This window comes from Myxine glutinosa, chromosome 4, assembly GCF_964187855.1.
Source record: "Myxine glutinosa chromosome 4, kmMyxGlut1.1, whole genome shotgun sequence".
Taxonomy (NCBI): domain Eukaryota; kingdom Metazoa; phylum Chordata; class Myxini; order Myxiniformes; family Myxinidae; genus Myxine; species Myxine glutinosa.
In genome coordinates this window covers 149,005,494-149,032,442 of record NC_136264.1, presented here as the reverse complement: position 1 = coordinate 149,032,442, position 26,949 = coordinate 149,005,494, and the positions used below count along the sequence as shown (strand labels likewise).

The 26,949-nt window shown below is 45.8% G+C and overlaps 1 protein-coding gene across 2 annotated transcripts in view; it reads left to right on the top strand.

Moving 5' to 3' along the window:
• The window catches only part of LOC137425369 (uncharacterized), a 55,474-nt gene extending 34,578 nt beyond the window's left edge, over positions 1 to 20,896 (top strand). The window contains exons 1-2 of one of the 2 annotated variants that reach the window (XM_068113748.2): positions 15,673 to 15,966; positions 18,756 to 20,896. In XM_068113748.2, the coding sequence (XP_067969849.2) occupies positions 18,756 to 19,748 (993 nt within the window). In that variant the 5' untranslated portion in view covers positions 15,673 to 15,966 and the 3' untranslated portion in view covers positions 19,749 to 20,896. Of the gene's footprint in view, positions 1 to 15,672; positions 15,967 to 18,755 lie in introns of those variants that run through there. The other variant, XM_078776605.1, reaches the window with a different exon arrangement.
• Positions 20,897 to 26,949: the final 6,053 nt, after the last annotated feature.

Genomic DNA, 26,949 nt, shown 5'->3' with positions numbered 1-26,949 from the left:
TTACACAGCGCTACCATGAACCTGGATTTCTACAAAATAAATAAATAATGATTACACAGCGCTACCATGAACCTGGATTTCTACAAAATATATATATAATGATAACAGCACGATCATGAACCTGGATTTCTACAAAATAAATAAATAATGATAACAGCGCTACCATGAACCTGGATTTCTACAAAATAAATAAATAATGATTACACAGCGCTACCATGAACCTGGATTTCTACAAAATAAATAAATAATGATTACACAGCGCCACCATGAACCTGGATTTCTACAAAATAAATATATAATGATAACAGCACGATCATGAACCTGGATTTCTACAAAATAAATAAATAATGATTACACAGCGCTACCATGAACCTGGATTTCTACAAAATAAATAAATAATGATTACACGGCGCTACCATGAACCTGGATTTCTACAAAATAAATAAATAATGATTACACAGCGCTACCATAAACCTGGATTTCTACAAAATAAATAAATAATGATGATAACAGCGCTACCATGAACCTGGATTTCTACAAAATAAATATATAATGATAACAGCACGATCATGAACCTGGATTTCTACAAAATAAATAAATAATGATTACACAGCGCTACCGTGAGCCTGCATTTCTACAAAATAAACTAGAACGGGCACTCGGTAGAGCGCATACCTTCGCCGCAGCTACTGTTCTGTACTTGGCATGGGAGTGTAGGGAACAGAACAACAAAAATACGATTTTGACCTTTTCGTGACCTTGACCTTGACCTTTGACCCGATTGCTCCCAAAATCTAATCAAATGTGTCCCGTATAATAAATAACCAATCATCCCACCAAATTTCATGCAATTCGGTTGAATACTTTTTGAGTTATGCGAATAACATACACACACACACACAGACATACAAATAAATACACAGCGATCAAAACATAACCTTCCGCTTTTGCGAAGGTAATAAATAATGATTACACAGCGCTACTATGAACCTGGATTTCTACAAAATAAATAAATAATGATTACACAGCGCTACCATGAACCTGGATTTCTACAAAATAAATATATAATGATAACAGCGCTACCATGAACCTGGATTTCTACAAAATACATAAATAACTAGAACGGGCACTCGGTAGAGCGCATACCTTCGCCGCAGCTATGGTAAAAATACGATTTTGACCTTTTCGTGACCTTGACCTTGACCTTTGACCCGATTGCTCCCAAAATCTAATCAAATGTGTCCCGTATAATAACCAATCATCCCACCAAATTTCATGCAATTCGGTTGAATACTTTTTGAGTTATGCGAATAACATACACACACACACACAGACATACAAATAAATACACAGCGATCAAAACATAACCTTCCGCTTTTGCGAAGGTAATGATTACACAGCGCTTCCATGAACCTGGATTTCTACAAAATAAATATATAATGATAACAGCGCTACCATGAACCTGGATTTCTACAAAATAAATGGAGAATGATAACACAACGCTACCATGAACCTGGATTTCTAGAAAATAAATGGAGAATGATTACACAGCGCTACCATGAACCTGGATTTCTACAAAATAAATAAATAATGATTACACAGCGCTACCATGAACCTGGATTTCTACAAAATAAATAAATAATGATAACAGCACCACCATGAACCTGGATTTCTACAAAATAAATAAATAATGATTACACAGCGCTACCATGAACCTGGATTTCTACAAAATAAATAAATAATGATTACACAGCGCCACCATGAACCTGGATTTCTACAAAATAAATAAATAATGATTACACAGCGCTACCATGAGACTGGATTTCTACAAAATAAATAAATAATGATTACACAGCACGACCATGAACCTGGATTTCTACAAAATAAATAAATAATGATAACAGCGCTACCATGAACCTGGATTTCTACAAAATAAATAAATAATGATTACACAGCGCTACCATAAACCTGGATTTCTACAAAATAAAGAAATAATGATGATAACAGCGCCACCATGAACCTGGATTTCTACAAAATAAATAAATAATGATAACAGCGCCACCATGAACCTGGATTTCTACAAAATAAATAAATAATGATTACACAGCGCCACCATGAACCTGTATTTCTACAAAATAAATAAATAATGATTACACAGCGCTACCATGAACCTGGATTTCTACAAAATAAATAAATAATGATGATAACATGAACCTGGATTTATACAAAATAAATAAATAATGATAACAGTGCCACCATGAACCTGGATTTCTACAAAATAAATAAATAATGATTACACAGCACGACCATGAACCTGGATTTCTACAACATAAATAAATAATGATTACACAGCGCTACCATGAACCTGGATTTCTACAAAATAAATAAATAATGATTACACAGCGCTACCATGAACCTGGATTTCTACAAAATAAATAAATAATGATGATAACAGCGCTACCATGAACCTGGATTTCTACAAAATAAATAAATAATAATAACAGCGCCACCATGAACCTGGATTTCTACAAAATATATAAATAATGATTACACAGCGCTACCATGAACCTGGATTTCTACAAAATAAATAAATAATGATGATAACAGCGCCACCATGAACCTGGATTTCTACAAAATAAATAAATAATAATAACAGCGCCACCATGAACCTGGATTTTACAAAATAAATAAATAATAATAACAGCGCCACCATGAACCTGGATTTCTACAAAATAAATAAATAATGATTACACAGCGCTACCATGAACCTGGATTTCTACAAAATAAATAAATAATGATGATAACAGCGCTACCATGAACCTGGATTTCTACAAAATAAATAAATAATAATAACAGCACCACCATGAACCTGGATTTTACATGGAATAAAGAAATCATGACACAGCTGTTTTAAGCTCAACACACCCTCCTTCAGATGACAGATTGATCATATAAAAGACAAAGCAATTGTAGTTGAGATATTTGCAGATTGAATTGGAAAAAAATGACATAACGCGATGAAATCGATTAAATATGTGAAGAAAAGGAAATAACTTTAATTCCATATCAAGGGATGAACTATTGTTAAGGTTAAGGTAGATTATAGTGAGGATAAAATAAGAATTACACGAAGGGAGGGTGAAGGAACGACTGAACGATGCATGTGTTCAGAATGCAAAGCAAAAGGAAAAAAATAAACCGACAATTCTCTCAATGGAACGGGGAGCGCGGGCGCAGTGACGTGTGGCACATCTTGACGTCACAACGTATGATACTCCCACGCAGCGCACTTCACCGCTCGAGGGCCTTTATTTATTTATTTAAATGTTTTCTTCACTGTTTTATTTGTCGGAAAAGTGTTTGGAGGATAAGGGTTTGGATCGTGGTGAGAGGATGGGGGTTTGAGTGGTGCATGGTGACTGATGAGAGGATGGGGGTGAGGATTGGGATGATGGTAAAAAGATGGTGATTTGGGAGTGGTCGTGAGAAGATGGGGTTTTGGGAGTGGTCGTGAGAAGATGGGGGTTTGGGAGTGGTCCTGAGAAGATGGGGGTTTGGGAGTGGTCCTGAGAAGATGGGGGTTTGGGAGTGGTCCTGAGAAGATGGGGGTTTGGGAGTGGTCCTGAGAAGATGGGGGTTTGGGAGTGGTCCTGAGAAGATGGGGGTTTGGGAGTGGTCATGAGAAGATGGGGGTTTGGGAGTGGTCGTGAGAAGATGGGGGTTTGGGAGTGGTCATGAGAAGATGGGGGTTTGGGAGTGGTCCTGAGAAGATGGGGGTTTGGGAGTGGTCATGAGAAGATGGGGGTTTGGGAGTGGTCATGAGAAGATGGGGGTTTGGGAGTGGTCCTGAGAAGATGGGGGTTTGGGAGTGGTCATGAGAAGATGGGGGGTTTGGGAGTGGTCGTGAGAAGATGGGGGTTTGGGAGTGGTCCTGAGAAGATGGGGGTTTGGGAGTGGTCCTGAGAAGATGGGGGTTTGTGAGTGGTCCTGAGAAGATGGGGGTTTGTGAGTGGTCATGAGAAGATGGGGGTTTGGGAGTGGTCCTGAGAAGATGGGGGTTTGTGAGTGGTCATGAGAAGATGGGGGTTTGGGAGTGGTCGTGAGAAGATGGGGGTTTGGGAGTGGTCGTGAGAAGATGGGGGTTTGGGAGTGGTCCTGAGAAGATGGGGGTTTGGGAGTGGTCGTGAGAAGATGGGGGGTTTGGGAGTGGTCCTGAGAAGATGGGGGTTTGGGAGTGGTCCTGAGAAGATGGGGGTTTGGGAGTGGTCCTGAGAAGATGGGGGTTTGTGAGTGGTCATGAGAAGATGGGGGTTTGGGAGTGGTCGTGAGAAGATGGGGGTTTGGGAGTGGTCGTGAGAAGATGGGGGTTTGGGAGTGGTCCTGAGAAGATGGGGGTTTGGGAGTGGTCATGAGAAGATGGGGGTTTGGGAGTGGTCATGAGAAGATGGGGGTTTGGGAGTGGTCGTGAGAAGATGGGGGTTTGGAAGTGGTCGTGAGAAGATGGGGGTTTGGGAGTGGTCGTGAGAAGATGGGGGTTTGGGAGTGGTCGTGAGAAGATGGGGGGTTTGGGAGTGGTCGTGAGACGATGGGGGGTTGGGAGTGGTCATGTGGAGATAGGGGGTTGGGAGTGGTCATGAGGAGATGGGGGTTTGGGAGTGGTCGTGAGACGATGGGGGTTTGGGAGTGGTCATGAGACGATGGGGGTTTGGGAGTGGTCGTGAGAAGATGGGGGTTTGGGAGTGGTCGTGAGAAGATGGGGGTTTGGGAGTGGTCATGAGGAGATGGGGGTTTGGGAGTGGTCATGAGACGATGGGGGTTTGGAAGTGGTCATGAGAAGATGGGGGTTTGGGAGTGGTCCTGAGAAGATGGGGGTTTGGGAGTGGTCCTGAGAAGATGGGGGTTTGGGAGTGGTCATGAGAAGATGGGGGTTTGGGAGTGGTCGTGAGAAGATGGGGGTTTGGGAGTGGTCATGAGAAGATGGGGGTTTGGGAGTGGTCCTGAGAAGATGGGGGTTTGGGAGTGGTCCTGAGAAGATGGGGGTTTGGGAGTGGTCATGAGAAGATGGGGGATTGGGAGTGGTCGTGAGAAGATGGGGGTTTGGGAGTGGTCATGAGAAGATGGGGGTTTGGGAGTGGTCCTGAGAAGATGGGGGTTTGGGAGTGGTCCTGAGAAGATGGGGGTTTGGGAGTGGTCCTGAGAAGATGGGGGTTTGGGAGTGGTCATGAGAAGATGGGGGTTTGGGAGTGGTCATGAGAAGATGGGGGTTTGGGAGTGGTCCTGAGAAGATGGGGGTTTGGGAGTGGTCCTGAGAAGATGGGGGTTTGGGAGTGGTCATGAGAAGATGGGGGTTTGGGAGTGGTCATGAGAAGATGGGGGTTTGGGAGTGGTCGTGAGAAGATGGGGGGTTTGGGAGTGGTCGTGAGAAGATGTGGGTTTGGGAGTGGTCCTGAGAAGATGGGGGTTTGGGAGTGGTCCTGAGAAGATGGGGGTTTGGGAGTGGTCATGAGAAGATGGGGGTTTGGGAGTGGTCGTGAGAAGATGGGGGTTTGGGAGTGGTCGTGAGAAGATGGGGGTTTGGGAGTGGTCCTGAGAAGATGGGGGTTTGGGAGTGGTCATGAGAAGATGGGGGTTTGGGAGTGGTCATGAGAAGATGGGGGTTTGGGAGTGGTCGTGAGAAGATGGGGGTTTGGGAGTGGTCGTGAGAAGATGGGGGTTTGGGAGTGGTCGTGAGAAGATGGGGGTTTGGGAGTGGTCGTGAGAAGATGGGGGTTTGAGAGTGGTCGTGAGACGATGGGGGGTTGGGAGTGGTCATGTGGAGATAGGGGGTTGGGAGTGGTCATGAGGAGATGGGGGTTTGGGAGTGGTCGTGAGACGATGGGGGTTTGGGAGTGGTCATGAGACGATGGGGGTTTGGGAGTGGTCGTGAGAAGATGGGGGTTTGGGAGTGGTCATGAGGAGATGGGGGTTTGGGAGTGGTCATGAGACGATGGGGGTTTGGGAGTGGTCATGAGGAGATGGGGGTTTGGGAGTGGTCGTGAGAAGATGGGGGTTTGGGAGTGGTCATGAGACGATGGGGGTTTGTGAGTGGTCATGAGGAGATGGGGGGTTGGGAGTGGTCATGAGGAGATGGGGGGTTTGGAGTGGTCATGAGGAGATGGGGGTTGGGGAGTGGTCATGAGGAGATGGGGAGTTGGGAGTGGTCATGAGGAGATGGGGGGTTGAGAGTGGTCATGAGGAGATGGGGGTTTGGGAGTGGTCATGGGAGGTTGGGAGTGGTCATGAGGAGATGGGGGTTGGGGAGTGGTCATGAGGAGATGGGGAGTTGGGAGTGGTCATGAGGAGATGGGGGGTTGAGAGTGGTCATGAGGAGATGGGGGTTTGGGGGTGGTCATGAGGAGATGGGGGTTGGGAGTGGTCATGAAGAGATGGGGGTTTGGGAGTGGTCATGAGAAGATGGGGGTTTGGGAGTGCTCATGAGAATATGGGGGTTTGGGAGTGGTCGTGAGAAGATGGGGGGTTTGGGAGTGGTCATGTGAAGATGGGGGTTTGGAAGTGGTCGTGAGAAGATGGGGGGTTGGGAGTGGTCGTGAGAAGATGGGGGGTTTGGGAGTGGTCATGAGAAGATGGGGGTTTGGGAGTGGTCATGAGAAGATGGGGGTTTGGGAGTGGTCATGAGAAGATGGGGGTTTGGGAGTGGTCGTGAGACGATGGGGGTTTGGGAGTGGTCATGAGAAGATGGGGGGTTGGGAGTGGTCGTGAGACGATGGGGGTTTGGGAGTGGTCATGAGAAGATGGGGGTTTGGGAGTGGTCGTGAGACGATGGGGGGTTTGGGAGTGGTCATGATGAGATCGGGGTTTGGGAGTGGTCGTGAGAAGATGGGGGTTTGGAAGTGGTCGTGAGAAGATGGGGGTTTGGGAGTGGTCGTGAGACAATGGGGGTTTGGGAGTGGTCATGATGAGATAGGGGTTTGGGAGTGGTCATGATGTGATAGTGGTTTGGGAGTGGTCATGAGACGATGGGGGTTTGGGAGTGGTCATGATGAGATAGTGGTTTGGGAGTGGTCATGAGACGGTGGGGGTTTGGGAGTGGTCATGAGAAGATGGGGGTTTGGGAGTGGTCGTGAGAAGATGGGGGTTTGGGAGTGGTCATGAGAAGATGGGGGTTTGGGAGTGGTCATGATGTGATAGTGGTTTGGGAGTGGTCATGAGACGATGGGGGTTTGGGAGTGGTCATGATGAGATAGTGGTTTGGGAGTGGTCATGAGACGGTGGGGGTTTGGGAGTGGTCATGAGAAGATGGGGGTTTGGGAGTGGTCCTGAGAAGATGGGGGTTTGGGAGTGGTCATGAGAAGATGGGGGTTTGGGAGTGGTCGTGAGAAGATGGGGGTTTGGGAGTGGTCATGAGAAGATGGGGGTTTGGGAGTGGTCGTGAGAAGGTGGGGGTTTGGGAGTGGTCATGAGAAGATGGGGGTTTGGGAGTGGTCATGAGGAGATAGGGGTTTGGGAGTGGTCGTGAGAAGATGGGGGTTTGGGAGTGGTCGTGAGAAGATGGGGGTTTGGGAGTGGTCGTGAGAAGGGGTGAACAGCCATGAACCAGTTTGTGAAACTCTGACTTGATCTGCATTCCATAAAGTCGACGATTCAAATCGAATCAAGCAGGTCGTGGGTCATCGAAATGGAATCAGAATTACACTACTCACCATCTTGGCTCACGTAGGGGACTCGTGTAAAGAGACTCACGTGCAGGAACTTGTGTAGGAGATTCGTGTAAGCAGCCTCGGGTAAGGAGCATCGTGTAAGGATGCACGCATAAGGAGGTTCGTGTAAGAATGTTTGCGTAAGGTGACTCGCATAAGGAGGTTCGCATACGGAGGGTAGTGTAAGGAGGCTCGCATAAGGACGCTCACGTAAGGAGGTTCGTGTAAGGCCTCTCACGTAAGGAGGCCCATGTAATGACTCTCGCGTAAGGAGGTCCATGTAAGGACGCTCGCGTAAGGAGGTCCATGTAAGGACGCTCACGTAAGGAGGTTCATGTAAGGATACTCCTGTATCATGGGGATTGCCATGTTCTCATTGCCCGGCATTTGGCTACAGCTCGAGTGTGACGATGATACAGAAGGTGGAAAGGTGATCATTGCGCCATTATTAAGTCGGACGCACCTCAAATCGGATAAAGGTAATCATGACGTCATGATCAAGTTATCATGGTTAAACTGAAATCGGATAATTCACGAATTATTCCCAAGGCGAAGCCTGAAGATTCCCTTAAGAGAGGGTTTGTGAGTTTAAGGGGTTAGAGTTGGGAAGATGTGAACATAAACAACTCCAAGTACACCGAAGTAAAGTGTTACGGATTCGTCACTTCCGTCGTCGTGGTTTTCATCCACTGTAAGCATTTTTGGTTCCATGTACTATTATTGTTATTGTTTAAGTGAAATGGAGATAACTGTTTTCAAAAGGTAAAAAATTAGTGTTTTAAAAGAAACCGGAAACCGGATCGGGAGAAAGCGGAAGAAGAAGAGGAGGAAGAAAAAAAAAGGCGGAGCAAGTGAGGTCGGGAAGAAAAGCCGAGCTGCTTTGAGGTCTCGAGGAGACGCTGGTGAACGGGGGTCACGAGCGAACTTTGGGTTTCCTGGGAAAGGGATTCCTGTGACAGAGTGGTTATCGCTGTGACAGATAACCTGCGTGTCGGGTTTTGCGGTTGATTCCGAAGAGAATCGTTGGAGAGCAGGTATGCCTCCAGTATGGGCCCGCCCGCCCGCCATTTCGCATCGCTCCAGCCATTTCACCGCACACAGCCGTTAGCCTGGTTTGCGAGTGTAACGTGGATTTCGATTGGGAATTTGTGGTTCTCCGTTTGGGAGCCGCTAAACGTTCATACCCGAAGGTGTGATGTCCCAGTCGCCTTTTGGGTGCTCCTTTGCGCCTCTTTGGCAGCGTTGACTGTCAGCCGACTTGGATTCTGGTCTCGATTCGACATTTTCTTGCGATCACCGGAGCGTGGATTGACTTTGGCTTGGTGCCGGGACAGTGACTTTGGGAATGTTCTTTTCGCTCACTTGGAGCACAGTGAGTTATTGAATAAGAAACTGATGGTACCATCATAGGAATTATATGGTATTTTTGTGGTGCAATTGAAACATATTGTACTTGTGCTGTTATACTTGCGTGACCTTAATACAATACTTGTTTTTGGTAACAATTGGTTGGTGTGGTTTCACCATTGGTCATTGACACACATTATAACACATCTTTCTGCCGTGACTCCTTTCGGGGCTCGGAGGTACACCGTGACCGGGGTTTGGGGAGGAGCACGTAACAAAAGGAAAAAACAAAATTATTCGACGTTTCTTTTTCAGCCGCGATTACGTTTACAGGTCGGACAAGTCGACACGGGCCGGCGGACAAGACACGAGCTTCAAATCTCTGTCCCTTCCCATTTTCAACTCTTCAAAGATGCAGTTTGATGACGATGGTCTTGAGGTCGGAATCCCAAACTACTTTAGTTATGACGATTCGACTCAAGCTACGTCACTCATCGTGATCCATTGGATCCTTTGATACATGACATGACATGATGGAGGTTCCGGCATCCCTCTTGATTATGTAAAGGGGAAACCTCTCGTAGACAACGTCGGTGTGTTTGGAGACAGAGAAGAGTTTGGATCAGGATGTCCCAAATCCCAAAACGCCTGGCCCTCCATTCTTGTTGAACGTCGGTTCCTCCACTCGATCCCAAATGGATTAATTCTGCGCTCCAAGCACTTGCTTTCTTTGTCCAATATCACTACTCACTACTCACGACTGTCCTTCTTTGGTGCTAAAGGTATGGTCAGTCAGCAGTGGTTTGCAGATGAGAAATGAATACACTCTGCGGGGCTCGTCCATGATCATGATCGGAATGTGCTTACATGGGAACGAACATAATGTGTGTGCTTACATGGGAAGTATCATGATGTGAGCATGCTTACATGGGAACGAACATAATGTGAGTATGCTTCCATGTGAAAGAACATATTGTGAGTATGCTTACATGGGAAAGATCATGATGTGAGTATGCTTACATGGGAACGAACATGATATGAGTATGCTCACATGGGAACAAGCATGATGAGTATGCTTACATGGGAAAGATCATGATGTGAGTATGCGCACATGGGAACAAGCGTGATGTGAGTATGCTTACATGGGAAAGATCATGATGTGAGTATGCTCACATGGGAACAAGCATGATGTGAGTATGCTCACATGGGAACGAGCATGATATGAGTATGCTCACATGGGAACAAGCATGATGTGAGTATGCTTACATGGGAACAAGCGTGATGTGAGTATGCTCACATGGGAACAAGCGTGATGTGAGTATGCTTACATGGGAACGAACATAATGTGAGTATGCTTCCATGTGAAAGAACATATTGTGAGTATGCTTACATGGGAAAGATCATGATGTGAGTATGCTTACATGGGAACGAACATGATATGAGTATGCTCACATGGGAACAAGCATGATGAGTATGCTTACATGGGAAAGATCATGATGTGAGTATGCGCACATGGGAACAAGCGTGATGTGAGTATGCTTACATGGGAAAGATCATGATGTGAGTATGCTCACATGGGAACAAGCATGATGTGAGTATGCTCACATGGGAACGAGCATGATATGAGTATGCTCACATGGGAACAAGCATGATATGAGTATGCTCACATGGGAACGAGCATGATATGAGTATGCTCACATGGGAACAAGCGTGATGTGAGTATGCTTACATGGGAAAGATCATGATGTGAGTATGCTCACATGGGAACAAGCATGATGTGAGTATGCTTACATGGGAACGAGCATGATATGAGTATGCTCACATGGGAACAAGCATGATGTGAGTATGCTTACATGGGAACGAGCATGATATGAGTATGCTCACATGGGAACAAGCATGATGTGAGTATGCTTACATGGGAATGAGCATGATATTAGTATGCTTACATGGGAAAAAGCACGATATGAGTATCCTTACATGGGAACGAGCATAATGTGAGTATGCTTACATGGGAACGAGCATGATATGAGTATGCTTACATGGGAACGAGCATAATGTGAGTATGCTTACATGGGAACGAGCATTATATGAGTATGCTTACATGGGAACGAGCATAATATGAGTATGCTTATATTGGAACAAGCATGATATGCGTTTGCTCACATGGGAACGAGCATGATGTGTGTGCTTACATGGGAAATATCATTATGTGAGCATGCTTACATGGGAACAAACATAATGTGAGTATGCTTACATGGGAACGAACATAATGTGAGTATGCTTACATGGGAAGGAACATAATGTGAGGATGCTTACACGGGAAAGATCATGATGTGAGTATGCTTACATGGCATGGAAAAGATCATGATGTGAGTATGCTTACATGGGAACGAACATAATGTGAGTATGCTTACATGGGAACGAACACTATGTGAGTATGCTTACATGGGAACGAACATTATGTGAGTATGCTTACATGGGAAAGATCATGATGTGAGTATGCTAACATGTGAAAGATCATGACGTGAGTATGCTTACATGGGAACGAGCATGCTATGATTATGCTTACATGGGAACAAGCATGATATGAGTATGCTTACATGGGAGCAAGCATGATATGAGTATGCTTACATGGGAACGAGCATAATATGACGATGCTTACATGGGAACGAGCATGCTATGAGTGTGCTTACATGGGAACGAGCATGATATGAGTATGCTTACATGGGAACGAGCATAATATGACTATGCTTACATGGGAACAAGCATGATGTGAGTATGCTTGCATGGGAACGAGCATGATCGGAATGTGCTTACATGGGAACGAGCATGATCTGAATGTCTTTCTATGGTATGGGAACGAGCACGAGCTGAATGTGCTTACATGGGAACGAGCACGAGCTGAATGTTTTTCGATGGGAACGAGCACGAGCCGAATGTGCTTACATGGGAACGAGCATGATCTGAATGTCTTTCTATGGTATGGGAACGAGCACGAGCTGAATGTGCTTACATGGGAATGAGCATGAGCTGAATGTGCTTACATGGGAATGAGCATGATACGAGTATGCTTACATGGGAACGAGCATAATATGAGTATGCTTACATGAGAACGAGCATGATACGAGTATGCTTACATGGGAACGAGCATAATATGAGTATGCTTACATGGGAACGAGCATGATCGGAATGTGCTTACATGGGAACGAGCACGAGCTGAATGTGTTTCGATGGGAACGAGCACGAGCCGAATGTGTTTACTTGGGAATGAGCATGAGCTGAATGTGCTTACATGGGAATGAGCATGAGCTGAATGTGCTTACATGGGAATGAGCATGATACGAGTATGCTTACATGGGAACGAGCATAATATGAGTATGCTTACATGGGAACGAGCATGATACGAGTATGCTTACATGGGAACGAGCATAATATGAGTATGCTTACATGGGAACGAGCATGATCGGAATGTGCTTACATGGGAACGAGCACGAGCTGAATGTGTTTCGATGGGAACGAGCACGAGCCGAATGTGTTTACTTGGGAATGAGCATGAGCTGAATGTGCTTACATGGGAATGAGCATGAGCTGAATGTGCTTACATGGGAATGAGCATGATACGAGTATGCTTACATGGGAACGAGCATAATATGAGTATGCTTACATGGGAACGAGCATGATACGAGTATGCTTACATGGGAACGAACATGATATGAGTATGCTCACATGGGAACAAGCATGATGAGTATGCTTACATGGGAAAGATCATGATGTGAGTATGCGCACATGGGAACAAGCGTGATGTGAGTATGCTTACATGGGAAAGATCATGATGTGAGTATGCTCACATGGGAACAAGCATGATGTGAGTATGCTCACATGGGAACGAGCATGATATGAGTATGCTCACATGGGAACAAGCATGATGTGAGTATGCTTACATGGAAACAAGCGTGATGTGAGTATGCTCACATGGGAACAAGCGTGATGTGAGTATGCTTACATGGGAACGAACATAATGTGAGTATGCTTCCATGTGAAAGAACATATTGTGAGTATGCTTACATGGGAAAGATCATGATGTGAGTATGCTTACATGGGAACGAACATGATATGAGTATGCTCACATGGGAACAAGCATGATGAGTATGCTTACATGGGAAAGATCATGATGTGAGTATGCGCACATGGGAACAAGCGTGATGTGAGTATGCTTACATGGGAAAGATCATGATGTGAGTATGCTCACATGGGAACAAGCATGATGTGAGTATGCTCACATGGGAACGAGCATGATATGAGTATGCTCACATGGGAACAAGCATGATATGAGTATGCTCACATGGGAACGAGCATGATATGAGTATGCTCACATGGGAACAAGCGTGATGTGAGTATGCTTACATGGGAAAGATCATGATGTGAGTATGCTCACATGGGAACAAGCATGATGTGAGTATGCTTACATGGGAACGAGCATGATATGAGTATGCTCACATGGGAACAAGCATGATGTGAGTATGCTTACATGGGAACGAGCATGATATGAGTATGCTCACATGGGAACAAGCATGATGTGAGTATGCTTACATGGGAATGAGCATGATATGAGTATGCTTACATGGGAAAAAGCACGATATGAGTATCCTTACATGGGAACGAGCATAATGTGAGTATGCTTACATGGGAACGAGCATGATATGAGTATGCTTACATGGGAACGAGCATAATGTGAGTATGCTTACATGGGAACGAGCATTATATGAGTATGCTTACATGGGAACGAGCATAATATGAGTATGCTTATATTGGAACAAGCATGATATGCGTTTGCTCACATGGGAACGAGCATGATGTGTGTGCTTACATGGGAAATATCATTATGTGAGCATGCTTACATGGGAACAAACATAATGTGAGTATGCTTACATGGGAACGAACATAATGTGAGTATGCTTACATGGGAAGGAACATAATGTGAGGATGCTTACACGGGAAAGATCATGATGTGAGTATGCTTACATGGCATGGAAAAGATCATGATGTGAGTATGCTTACATGGGAACGAACATAATGTGAGTATGCTTACATGGGAACGAACACTATGTGAGTATGCTTACATGGGAACGAACATTATGTGAGTATGCTTACATGGGAAAGATCATGATGTGAGTATGCTAACATGTGAAAGATCATGACGTGAGTATGCTTACATGGGAACGAGCATGCTATGATTATGCTTACATGGGAACAAGCATGATATGAGTATGCTTACATGGGAGCAAGCATGATATGAGTATGCTTACATGGGAACGAGCATAATATGACGATGCTTACATGGGAACGAGCATGCTATGAGTGTGCTTACATGGGAACGAGCATGATATGAGTATGCTTACATGGGAACGAGCATAATATGACTATGCTTACATGGGAACAAGCATGATGTGAGTATGCTTGCATGGGAACGAGCATGATCGGAATGTGCTTACATGGGAACGAGCATGATCTGAATGTCTTTCTATGGTATGGGAACGAGCACGAGCTGAATGTGCTTACATGGGAACGAGCACGAGCTGAATGTTTTTCGATGGGAACGAGCACGAGCCGAATGTGCTTACATGGGAACGAGCATGATCTGAATGTCTTTCTATGGTATGGGAACGAGCACGAGCTGAATGTGCTTACATGGGAATGAGCATGAGCTGAATGTGCTTACATGGGAATGAGCATGATACGAGTATGCTTACATGGGAACGAGCATAATATGAGTATGCTTACATGAGAACGAGCATGATACGAGTATGCTTACATGGGAACGAGCATAATATGAGTATGCTTACATGGGAACGAGCATGATCGGAATGTGCTTACATGGGAACGAGCACGAGCTGAATGTGTTTCGATGGGAACGAGCACGAGCCGAATGTGTTTACTTGGGAATGAGCATGAGCTGAATGTGCTTACATGGGAATGAGCATGAGCTGAATGTGCTTACATGGGAATGAGCATGATACGAGTATGCTTACATGGGAACGAGCATAATATGAGTATGCTTACATGGGAACGAGCATGATACGAGTATGCTTACATGGGAACGAGCATAATATGAGTATGCTTACATGGGAACGAGCATGATCGGAATGTGCTTACATGGGAACGAGCACGAGCTGAATGTGTTTCGATGGGAACGAGCACGAGCCGAATGTGTTTACTTGGGAATGAGCATGAGCTGAATGTGCTTACATGGGAATGAGCATGAGCTGAATGTGCTTACTTGGGAATGAGCATGATACGAGTATGCTTACATGGGAACGAGCATAATATGAGTATGCTTACATGGGAACGAGCATGATACGAGTATGCTTACATGGGAACGAGCATAATATGAGTATGCTTACATGGGAACGAGCATGATCGGAATGTGCTTACATGGGAACGAGCACGAGCTGAATGTGTTTCGATGGGAACGAGCACGAGCCGAATGTGTTTACTTGGGAATGAGCATGAGCTGAATGTGCTTACATGGGAATGAGCATGAGCTGAATGTGCTTACATGGGAACAGCACGCGCTGAATGTGCTTACGTGGGAACGTATCGAGGGTACAGTACATTTAATGACAAATTCGATTGAATGAACCAACACAATCAATGCGAATGACTAACCCTGACGCAAAGCTCGCGTCAAGTGATGAAAGCGCATTAACAGGGCAAACCGGTAGCTTTCACCTCCACCATAAGATCGTACGTACATGCACGCGCATGGCGCATGTTAGTCGACGTTAATGCGTGGGTGGTGACGGAGCGTCACGTCGCACGCGCACTCGTGTCCCTCCGCTAGCCCCGCCCCCTTCCTCCTTTATCCGGGCGCTTTCGGCGGTGCTGAATCGACAGACAGCCGCCGCTTTCGCTGCAGGAGCAGGTGAGGACCTGGGGGAATATGGAGGGATGGGGACGTGCAGATCCCGACAGATATATACAGACATAAATATCAGGAGTGCATTTTGTATTCGAGCTGAAAATCACGGTCACGCACTAACAAAAAAAAGGGACTGCAGACAAATTATAGGAATGAACAAATATGTACGTAATTGGAGAAATACAGAGACGGCTCTAAACTGAGACATACAAAGGAAAGAGAGAGACAAAGTGAGAGAGGGAGAGAGATATACATGTGTATATATAAACAAAGGGAGTCGAGCGAGACGTGTCTAGTGGGGTGTGTGTTTGTTGGGGGTCGGGGTGGGGGAATCGTCCACCTGTTGCTGCCATTTCCATACCGTGTTAAACACGAACAATGGGATTACTCCTCGTGTTGATTAAACAATCGGCTATTGTGTTGCGGAGGTGGATGCTAATGGCGACAGAAGAACTGCGGCAGACAAAACGAGCCAGAGCGGAACAGAGAGACGAAATGACGGACACACAGGGTTAGACAGACGTTGGCTGTACAGACGTGCGCGAGAGGGAACCAGGTCCGTGTTAGATGTCTTGTTATTAACATTGATGACTTTACGGCTGTGTAAACGAACGGACGTCATTTACGGCACAGATGGAACAAACTATTTGCCGGCTGGATGTACCTGGTGGGAGAAGCTTTCGAGTCCAAAGCTGGAGGACATGTCCAAACAATGTCGATATATTTATAATTGTACAAAGTAAAAAATTTCATTCACCTGATGTTCGTATCATTAACTCGACCAACCAAGGTGGATGGAGGTTATGTTTTCACCCCTGTCTGTCTGTTTGCTTGTTTGTGGACAGGATATCTCAAAAAGTTACGGACGGATTCGGACTAAATTTGGTGGACAGGTTGGGTGTGTGACAAGGATGAAATGGTCACATTTTGGTGAAGATCTGGATCTGGATCTGAGAAATTTTTAAAGTGATTCTTCACCGTTGAGAGATACGGCAAAAACGATACATAGCAGGATATCTGAAAAAGTTGTAGATGGTTTTGAAGGAAATTTGATGGACAGGTTGTGTGTGCGACAAGGACGAATCGATTCGATTTTGGTGAAGATCTGAATACAGATCTGGATGCGAGAGTTTTCAAAATTGGCAGTGATTCTTCACCATTGAGAGATGGGGCCATAAACGATATATAGCGCACTGGAGGAGTACCAGGCGTTGCCCGGGGGAGTGGAAGAGGGAGGGAAGAGAGGGGTGAGGGGAGAGGGAGGAGAAAGATATACTACATATACATCTTTTGGGGGGGGGGGGGCGGGGTGGCTTTGACAGGCCCATCATTTTTGGGGGTAGGGGGAGGGGGGAAGGGAAGGAGGAAAAATTTAACCGTGAAAAGAGTGTTTTAACCTCAGTGTTGCCCAGGTAAAAAGAGGAATTTGTAATACCCTCTGCCAACATCAACAGGTGGCGCTGCACGTTACACATTTACATAGAGAATGTAAGCCCCTCTCCCGGTCCCCCACACCCCCGCATGAGGCCGCGGCCACATAGCCTATGTAACCACCCCAGACAAAGTTGTATTTGTATTTGTACAAATGTTGTACAATTTGTACAAATACAAATTTGAAATGAGAGCAAATATAATGGAAAAGCAATTACAGCCAAATCAGAATCCATCAGAAATGTTAAATCATCATTTTACCTTTTTGTTGAATATCTGCTGATGAATGTGCTGTTGATCACGTTTCTGAGTTAAATATGATGACGTTCAGGAAGAAGAAGAAGCCTAACCACCAACTTCAACCGCTTCCAGAATTGCTTGATTATTTGTGTTCAAATGTCTCGTAATTGTTTTGTCTTTATTTATGCGAATGTGCACTTGTATATAATTGTCATGAATCAAAAAGGAGTGGGCACTATCGAGCGATTAAAAATAAATAAATAAAAACCCAAACTTTTTTTTTTCTATTTTTTTTTTTGGCCTACATTACTCCCAAACAGTGATTGATGAACCTCTGAAAGTTTGACGAAGATCCGTTCAGCAATCTCTGAGAAAAATGGCGACACAGACAGACCAACGGCTCTTATATGGTAGATGATATTTCAAAAAGTTATGGACGGATTATGACAAAACCAGGTGGATGAATTGGATGGGCGACAAGAACAAGCGATTCGATTTTGGTAAAGGTCTCAATCCACAGGATCTGGCCTATCCCTGGGACACAAACCCTAAACTGTTCCAAGTACTCTTGTAGTTATAATTGTTATAAAACGCTGTTAATTTTTTTTACATTTGTCCTCGGAGTTGTCTAGACTCTAGTGCGTCTGCAGCAGCAACAAATATATCGAATCGACTGTGGCCTCCACCTGCAGAACCTGGAGGATTGTATAAGAAGTAGAATCTGACAACCCCCATTAGTGGCACTTCATAAGCAGAATACAACAGGTAGACAACAATGTTGGTGCCCTGGACTTTTTACCCACAATTCCATGCGCACACTATATAGAACAACTTATAGACCTTAGGGCTCTGAATGTGCAGGTAAAACCAAGTAAGTATCTGGCAAGACTAATAAAGATCATTGAGGCCGAGGAAATGCAGCAAGTGACCTCCACTTCCTGGGTCTACTTGATCTACTTCCTGGGTAGGTCTTCCTGGGTCTACTTCCTGGGTAAATAGATGCTCCATTTCCTGAGATCAGTTTTCTCAACATGAAGTAATGTTCGACATATATATCTCAGCAGACATGTAACATATAGCACACATGAAAATAACTTAATGTAATTGTCGCCTCTCGGCAGATGACCATGCCTTCACCTCGCCTCTCCGCGTTCCTGACCATGGTGATCCTCATCAGCCCGACGGTCCGGCCGTCTCCTGTGTTTCCTGGGTTCTCGCACAGTCGGGGTGTAGGAGAGCCAGAGGATCTCTGGGCTACAACCCTGGCTCGCTCCTGGCTGCGCCAACTAGCCGAGGCCCAGCCTTCACTGCCTCAAGAAAACGTTGGGGACGAAAGGGGGATAAACGACGCCTGGGCCCCAACGGCCGAAGATATCGCGGCCGCAGTGTCCGGACGAGGTGGCACTCGAGGTGATGCCTTAGTCGAGTCTCTCCGACGTGAGCTTTGGCGCTTATCCCAGCAGCGGCCGAAGTACCAAGACGTGTCCTGGCCTCAGGGTCACAATGGCGACCGCATCTCACCCACAGGGCTCGCTTGGCTCCTGCGTTCATTAGAGAGTCGTGGACGCCTTAGCAGTAACGATGAGGTAGAAGAACCAGAAGAGGAGGAGGAATTGGAGGAAAGCTACGCTGAATACAATCAACCGTCCACCTGGCCTGAAGATAATGCCTTGCCGGAGATGGGGCTTGAGAGTCGTTTTGAGCAGCGACGGTTGCCTTGGTCTGAGAACGACAGAGAAAATCTGAGAGAACCAGGAGAAATGTCTGTCTGGCCAGGACGACGACCCCTACCGCCTTACACCGCTCCGGAACCCACATTCAACCGTCTCAGACCAGGCCAGGTGGACACAGGAGAGGAAGTTGACGAGGAGACCCTTCGAGGACTCCTGCGTTATCTGGGGCAGCGTACCGGATCCAAGGGCGGCCCCGGCGCCAGAATGCGGTCATCGGGTGAAAGTTTCCGTAGTCCACTTCGCCGCAGAGAGGCACCGCCAATGAGCTATGCAGACCCTCCGAGCTCCGAAGGATTCAAAGAAAAAATGGCGGCAGAAAAGTCAGGCAGTCGTAACACAACGCAGCCCCAAGACCCTGATGGTGATCGTGGTCCACAGTGAAGACCTCTGGATGGATTTGAACATGAAGCTCATCACTTCAACTGCATCCTAACATTGTGAAAGCATCTCCATATTAGAAATAGCTTTAAGGAAACAAATCTTCACTTTTACTTCTTCCTCTCTTTCTATACCCCACACTTATTCGAGGAGACCCTCCTTCTCCACATATTCACATTGTTTTTGGGGTTCTTGAATTGATAGAATAGATTGCTTTTAGTATTGATGGTGATGAGTTTGTTACAATTTTTACATCTTGACCAAATGCTGATAAATATTGGTAATGTGTTGTAATATAGAACTTGCTTTTGGGTATATATATATATATCCTCTCTCTGGATCTCTCTCTCTATGTCTGCCTTCCATGGAGACCTTTCCCTTTCACTCCCTCACAACCCTGACATACCCCCACTCCCTCACAACCCTGACATACCCCCACTCCCTCACAACCCTGACATACCCCCACTCCCTCAAAACCCCGACATACCCCCACTCCCTCACAACCCTGACATACCCCCACTCCCTCACAACCCTGATATACCCCCACTCCCTCACAACCCTGATATACCCCCACTCCCTCACAACCCTGATATACCCCCACTCCCTCACAACCCTGATATACCCCCACTCCCTCACAACCCTGACATACCCCCACTCCCTCACAACCCTGACATACCCCCACTCCCTCACAACCCTGACATACCCCCACTCCCTCACAACCCTGACATACCCCCACTCCCTCACAACCCTTACATATCCCCCTTCCCCTCCTCTTATGAGTCAGAGATTTAAAATAAAAGTTTTCTAAATCTCTGACTCAAACACAATTCCTCGTGAATATTGACGTTAACACCACCAAGTTGTGCATGTCATGTCTTTCTCTCGGCATCTGCAAAGGATAGCAGTCAGTGTATTATCCGCCCAAAAAAACTATACTACATCATTATTTATTGTTGAAATATACAAAATATGAAATGCGACACAATTGCTGATTGTTATTATTGGGATTCAGTTAAAATGAATATCAAGTCAATATTGACTTCTCCATTGCTCTTTCTGCCGACTCTTCATCCATGTCTATATTTGAGTGTGTGTGTACACGCTGGAGTGTTCATCAGTGGAACCTGAATAAAGTTGTTTTGTGGCACGTGCTTTGGCTCCTCAAGCTTATATTTTTCCATGATGTAAACGTGTTAATACACAGTACCGGTATGCATATCAGGAATCACAAATAATATATGAATAGGAACTATATACCGTTTTTCTTATACATGGTGTTGACAAAGCAGTGTACAAGTTCCTGACCTGACCTTCTAGATAGTTTGACCTCATCTAGCTCTTCTGACATAGCTCTTCAACGAGCCTCGGTTATGTATAAAAAAAACAATCATGGTGAACGTCAAGTCTTATTAAGCAGACTGGGACAACCCCTCCACTCATGCAGACTGACACTTTACCTTCATTTTGTTTTGTCATACTTCCTGCTCAATTCCTATCCTGTATTGCCACTTATCCTGCAGGTGGAAGGTCTTACAGTGTGTCCATGAGTAAAAAAAGAAACCAAGAAGAGTTACATTCAAAGTACACCGCCTCCGTGCCAAATAAATGATTAAATAACATTATTATGGAGACGGAATTGGTAGGAGCGGTGTACAATAATTTATTGATAAATTGATTCAATGCGTAATTAAACTAAACAAATAGTAATCGTAAAATAATTAATTTCTTAATCAATTGGTTATAGCATACCGAAACCACCAGTGTTTCATCCGAATCTGTAACTTTTTGAAAATGAATCAAGTAATTTATCGAAAAATTAAATAATTAATCGATTGATTGTTTAATCAATAAATCAAGAATACCCTTTACAGCCAAATCACTTGGTCATTGTCATGTCCAAATATCAGCTTCCCAGCTCAAAAGGGGTCTGAGAAATTGTCCAGATGAGAAAGAAAGTAAATAAGTACATAATTAATAAATCGATAATAATTAAATAATTAATCAATTAATTTATTTATTAAAAAATAAAAAGTACTGTTTTTGCCAAAGCACTTGTTCACTATTGTGCCCAAATTTAAGCTTCCTAGCTCAAAGGATGGCCGGGATATCGTCCGGACAAACAAGAAAACAAATAAATAAACGGAGTGAAAACTGAGTACTCCCCCTTCAGTGCCCGGCGATGATGTCATGTCGTGCCGAGAGATAGAAGGTCCTCAATAGATAGATAGGTCCTCAATGCCAAACAGGAAATCAGAGCTGTCTCCCTTGACATATCACCTGCCTTTGATACGGTCTGGCACCCCGCTCTGCTCACCAAACTCTCCTCCTTTGGTATCCATGGAAATCTCCACGCATGGCTTGCTGACTTCCTCTCTGGTCGTAGTCAACGTGTGGCCGTGAATAGATTTCTCTCATCTCCTCTTCCTGTTCAGGCTGGAGTTCCCCAAGGCAGTGTTCTGGGTCCTGTGCTTTTTCTGGTCTTCATCAATGATCTCTCGAGACTCTCTGGAAAATCCTCTCTATCTCTTTGCTGATGACTCCACTCTCTACTGCTCCATTCCTCTTCACTCAGATCAGCAGTCTGCAGCCTCCTCACTCTCTGCAGACCTGGACAAAATGCTGAAAACTTTCAAAATCTTTCATAAATTGATCGTCTGTTTGCCGTGTCGTGTCTTGAGGCCTTGTACAGTGTGCACTGTACAACCTTGAGGCTTTGTTTTTCTCTCAGCGGTCCGTCGTTTGTGATCCAATAACTTTCGTTCTCTGTATTCCCAGGCTTTTCACCCATAGCCTACTTCCTTGTGTAAATGTCAACTCAAAAAAAAAAAAAAAAAAAAAAAAAAAAAAATTCCTTCTCTGTTCTCATTCGTTTATTCATTCTTATTCGTTCGTTCGTTCTTCGACCACGTGTTTCTCCCCCATTTCCCCAGATAGTTTTCACTCATTAACCTTCAATGTTTACACTTTCCCCTCAAGTTATGTATTCCGTCATATTTTATAACACCTTTTTCTTCTTCTTCTTTAAAAGGCTGCTTTCGACTTGCTCACCAAATCAATTCATCCCAAAAAAAATATCCATCTCCTATAGTGCCTTTTTTCTACATTCCCTAAACTCTCCTGCACTCCATCCTCCATCCAGCGTCCTTAAACGTATTTTTAACTCGAAGGTCACAAGAAACTCATTTTGCAATAAATGTTCGTTTCCCATAAATCGTACACTTTCAAAAATCCAATCTCACCCCTCCCCTCCAAATCTTCCCCATAACCCCTCCCCTCCAAATCTTCCCCATCACCCATCCCTTTCAAATCTCCCCCCTTGCCCCCTCCCTCCTAAACTACCCCCTCACCCCTCCCCGCCAAGACGCCCACTCGCCCCTCCCCTCCTAGACTCCTGCCTCACCCCTCCCCTCCAAATCTCCCCCATATCCCATCCCTTTCAAATCCCTCCCCTTGTCCCTTCCCTCCCAAACTCCCCCCTCACCCCTCCCCTTCAAATCTCCCCACCCTCATTGCTTCTCAATTTCCCCCCTCTCACTCCCCCTCCTCAAAGCGTCCTCCCCGCTTCTTCCCCCTTCAAACTCTCACCTCCATCTCCCCCAACCTTCTGCCTCGCTCTTCCCCCTCCTCAAATAACACCTCATTGTGGCTCACCCAATCACCATCAAACCTTTTGTCCGCCCCATCCTTCCCTTTCTCCGAGCTATTCTGAAATCTCTGACACACCTTCAACAGCTCTCCCTATCTCTTCCACCTCTTCCACATCTTACCCTACCCCTCCTCCCCCCTGTTCTGTATCTGATGCTCCCCCTTCCTCTTCATTAACGGTATGGACCTCAAACATCCGGGCCTTCGTTCAAACTTAACTGATCTCTCCATACAGGTTGCTTCTGTCAAACCAGACGTGATCTGCTTAACAGAAACTTTCCTCCTTTATGATGTCTCTGATTCCATAGTATCTCTCCCGGGCTACTCCCTCCTCCGGTATGATAGACCTGAGCCTCGTCCTGGAGGCGGGGTTGCTATCTTTATCAAAAACTCTCTTCCTCACTCGCCCTGCACTGCACTCTCTCCACCTCACCCCCAGGAATACCTCTGGCTACGGCTTCCCCTTCGCTCCCACCTCTTGTTCATATGTGTGTTGTACCGTCCACCAAACAGTGATGACTCCATCTACATCTCGCTGTCTGATGATATGGACCAACTTCTATCTACTCATCCCAACTCTCTCTTCCTCATATGTGGTGATTTCAATTGTCACCATGCCAGTTGGCTGGGTGTGGGTACCTCTCTCACCAGCCATGGCTCTTCAGCAAAGGACTTCTGCGACTCACTGGGACTGACACAATCTGTCAATTTCCCGACCCGGATCTCAGTCAACGGAACATCTTCTCTTCTGGACTTGGTTATGACTAACTTCCCTGAAAATGTCTGCTGCTCTTCTTCTGCTCCGATCGGATCATCTGATCATGTCCTTGTTAAAGTGGACATCTCTCTGACCATCCTCAGGGAGCCTGCTCAGCGTCGACGAGTCTGGCATTTCACTCAGGCCAACTGGCACGGTCTTCAAGCAGCCATTAATCATCTGGACTGGTCTCCCATCTCTACCACCTCTGACATCAACTCATCCTGGGAATTCTTCCAAAGTAAATTGCTCTCTCTCATGCACAGATTTATCCCATCTCGTCTTCAGTTGTCATACCCTTCCTCCCGTCCATGGTACACGGAATCTTGTGGTGAGGCTGTTGCCCAGAAACAACTTGCCTTCGTCTCCTGGAAAGCAAATCCAACGGAAGGAAATCTCATTTCCTTTCACAAAGCCCGAAACAAGTGTGTGTCCACCCTCAGGAGAGCCAGGAAACAATATCTCTCCGTTCTCAAGACCGAACTCTCTTATCTGTCTCCCTCTTCCAAATCCTGGTGGCGTCTGGTCAAATCCGTTTCTGGTGTTTGTTCCCCCTCCATCCCCTCCCTTACCTCAAACGGCTACACAGCTGACTCCGCACGTGAAAAAGCTGAATGCCTCAACTCTGTGTTTGCCTCTAAATCTTGTGTCCCAAACCCATCCCTCTCTGTACCCACCATACCCAGTCGTACCCTGCTGCTCCTGGACTCTGTGTCCTTTCCTCCTGACAAGGTGGAAAAGTTTCTGTCAACCCTCGACTCTGATTCTGCAACTGGACCCGACGGCATCAGCCCACGGGTCCTAAAATCCTGCTCTGCTGCTCTATCTCACCCTCTCTCTGTTCTCTTCACCCTCTCTTTTGCTCAAGGTCAACTGCCATCTGCTTGGAAATCAGCCAACATCACCGCTTTGCACAAAAAAGGTGCAAAAACAGATCCTAGCAACTACAGACCAATCAGCCTTCTCCCAATTATCAGCAATGTCATGGAATCCATCATTGCTTCGGATATGAAATCTTTCCTCTTCTCCAATGGCTTGATCTCTGATCATCAATTTGGTTTCAGACCAGGTCACTCTACTCTGGACATGCTGCTTCTGCTGTCTCAACAATGGATGGAGGTCCTCAATGCCAAACAGGAAATTAGAGCTGTCTCCCTCGACATATCACGTGCCTTCGACACGGTCTGGCACCCCGCTCTGCTCACCAAACTCTCCTCCTTTGGTATCCATGGAAATCTCCACGCATGGCTGGCGGACTTCCTCTCTAGTCGTCGTCAACGTGTGGCCCTGAATGGGTTTCTCTCATCTCCTCTTCCTGTTCAGGCTGGAGTTCCCCAAGGCAGTGTTCTGGGCCCCGTGCTTTTTCTGGTCTTCATCAATGATCTCTCTGACTCTCTCGAAAATCCTCTCTATCTCTTTGCTGATGACTCCACTCTCTGCCGCTCCATTCCTCTTCCCTCAGATCGGCAGTCTGCTGCCTCCTCACTCTCTGAAGACCTGGACAAAATCACAGACTGGTCAAACAAGTGGAACATGTCTTTCAATCCTGACAAATCTCACACTCTTACTATGTCTCTCCGAAAAGATCGACTGGACAACCCTCCCATCTACTTTCTCAACAATCCTCTCCAAGAAGTTCTGTCGCTCAAGATTTTGGGTCTCACTATCTGCCATGATCTTTCTTGGGAAAACCACATTTCCAAGCTGGCCTCCAAAGCCAGTCGCCGACTGGGCATCCTCCGTCGTGCGAAGTCCTTCCTCGGCACACCTGAGCTCCTCACCACATACAAGGCGTTCATCCGCAGCTCAATGGAATACTGTTCTCCCCTATGGGCTGGTGCTCCTGCCTCACACCTAGCTCGGCTTCACGCTGTTGAAACCAAAGCTTTCAGAATTATTGGAATCTCCCGCGATGAAGCTATCTCTGAGGGCCTTTCACTCACTCACCACAGGCAGGTAGGTGGTCTTTCTGTCTTCTACCGACTCCTCTCCGGCCTTGCACCCCCAGCTCTCTCTGTGCTCTGTCCCCCAAATATTCCTACAGGTCGCACAAGATCTGCCAGCAACCCTCTGATGGTTAAACTGCCGAAATCTCGGCTCTCTGCTCACCTTCACTCTTTCATTCCTCTTTTCTCCCGCCTCTGGAACAAACTCCCTCACTCCCTTCAATCCCACTCCTCCCTCCAGGTCTTTAAAATAGCTGTTCACCACCATCTCTTATCTTCCCCCATCCAAAACCTTGATCTTTTCTACCCCCGCTAATTCACCCCAGATCCACCTTGTTTGAAATTCCAACTTCTTTCCTGGAAGTCCTGGCAGTGTCCATATGTTTTATACCTCTCCCACCGCCCCCTTCCCATGCCCCCCCCCCAAAGCCCTCGCCCTCTCTCAGATCTCTCGATGTCTCCATGTCTCTCGGTCCCTGCTCTCAAATGTTGTGTTTGTGTCCTTCCCCCTCTCTCCCCATCTTGTCTACCGCTCCCGATGTTATATGTTTTATGTGTCGGTTTGTCTTTCTGTGTGATTAATGTTCGCTCTTTCACGAGCCTCGATCTTGTATACAAAAAAAAAAAAATAATAATAATAATAATAATAATAATCACAGACTGGTCAAACAAGTGGAACATGTCTTTCAATCCTGACAAATCCCACACTCTTACTATGTCTCTCCGAAAAGACCGACTGGACAACCCTCCCATCTACTTTCTGATTAATCCTCTCCAAGAAGTTCTGTCACTCAAGCTCTTGGGTCTCACTATCTGCCATGATCTTTCCTGGGAAAACCACATTTCAAATCTGGCC